This window comes from Buceros rhinoceros, unplaced genomic scaffold (genome assembly GCF_000710305.1).
Source record: "Buceros rhinoceros silvestris isolate BGI_N320 unplaced genomic scaffold, ASM71030v1 scaffold33027, whole genome shotgun sequence".
Classification (NCBI taxonomy): domain Eukaryota; kingdom Metazoa; phylum Chordata; class Aves; order Bucerotiformes; family Bucerotidae; genus Buceros; species Buceros rhinoceros.
In genome coordinates, this window is record NW_010424476.1 from 1 (window position 1) to 411 (window position 411).

Below are 411 nucleotides of genomic sequence, written 5' to 3' on the forward strand. Positions count from 1 at the left end.
CGAACCCCCCAGAACCTCATCGACTGCTCCGTGATGGACGGCAACAAGGGCTTCAGCGGCGGCTTCATGACCGCCGCCTTCGAGTACATCATCGACAACCAGGGCATCGAGTCGGAGGAGTCCTACCCCTACACGGCCCAGGTAGGCGCTGGACCTCGGCGGCATGCGGAAGCTGCAGACAGACTCACCAGCGTGGGAGCAGCGTGGCTGTTCGCTCTTCTCCCTTCTCCCTCCCCACCCGTTTCCTTCTCTCTTGGCTTCCCCCGGTCCTCTGCCATCTCCTCACCCTTGGGGGCTGGTTCAGCCAAGCCCAGAGAAGGGCCCTGTAGACTCTGTACCCTCACGGGGGCAGGACCGCGGCCAGACCCCCGATTGAGTTCTGTCCTCCCGGGGCGATGAGGCAGTGCGCTA

The 411-nt window shown here is 64.2% G+C and overlaps 1 protein-coding gene across 1 annotated transcript in view; it reads left to right on the forward strand.

Annotated features, from left to right (window-relative positions):
• Positions 1–9: 9 nt before the first annotated feature.
• The window catches only part of LOC104497550 (cathepsin S-like), a gene marked incomplete at both ends in the record, with an annotated part of 1,766 nt that continues 1,364 nt past the window's right edge, over positions 10–411 (forward strand). Inside the window, one exon of the mRNA XM_010140816.1 lies at positions 10–141. Within this exon, the coding sequence (XP_010139118.1) occupies positions 10–141 (132 nt within the window). The remainder of the gene's footprint in view (positions 142–411) is intronic.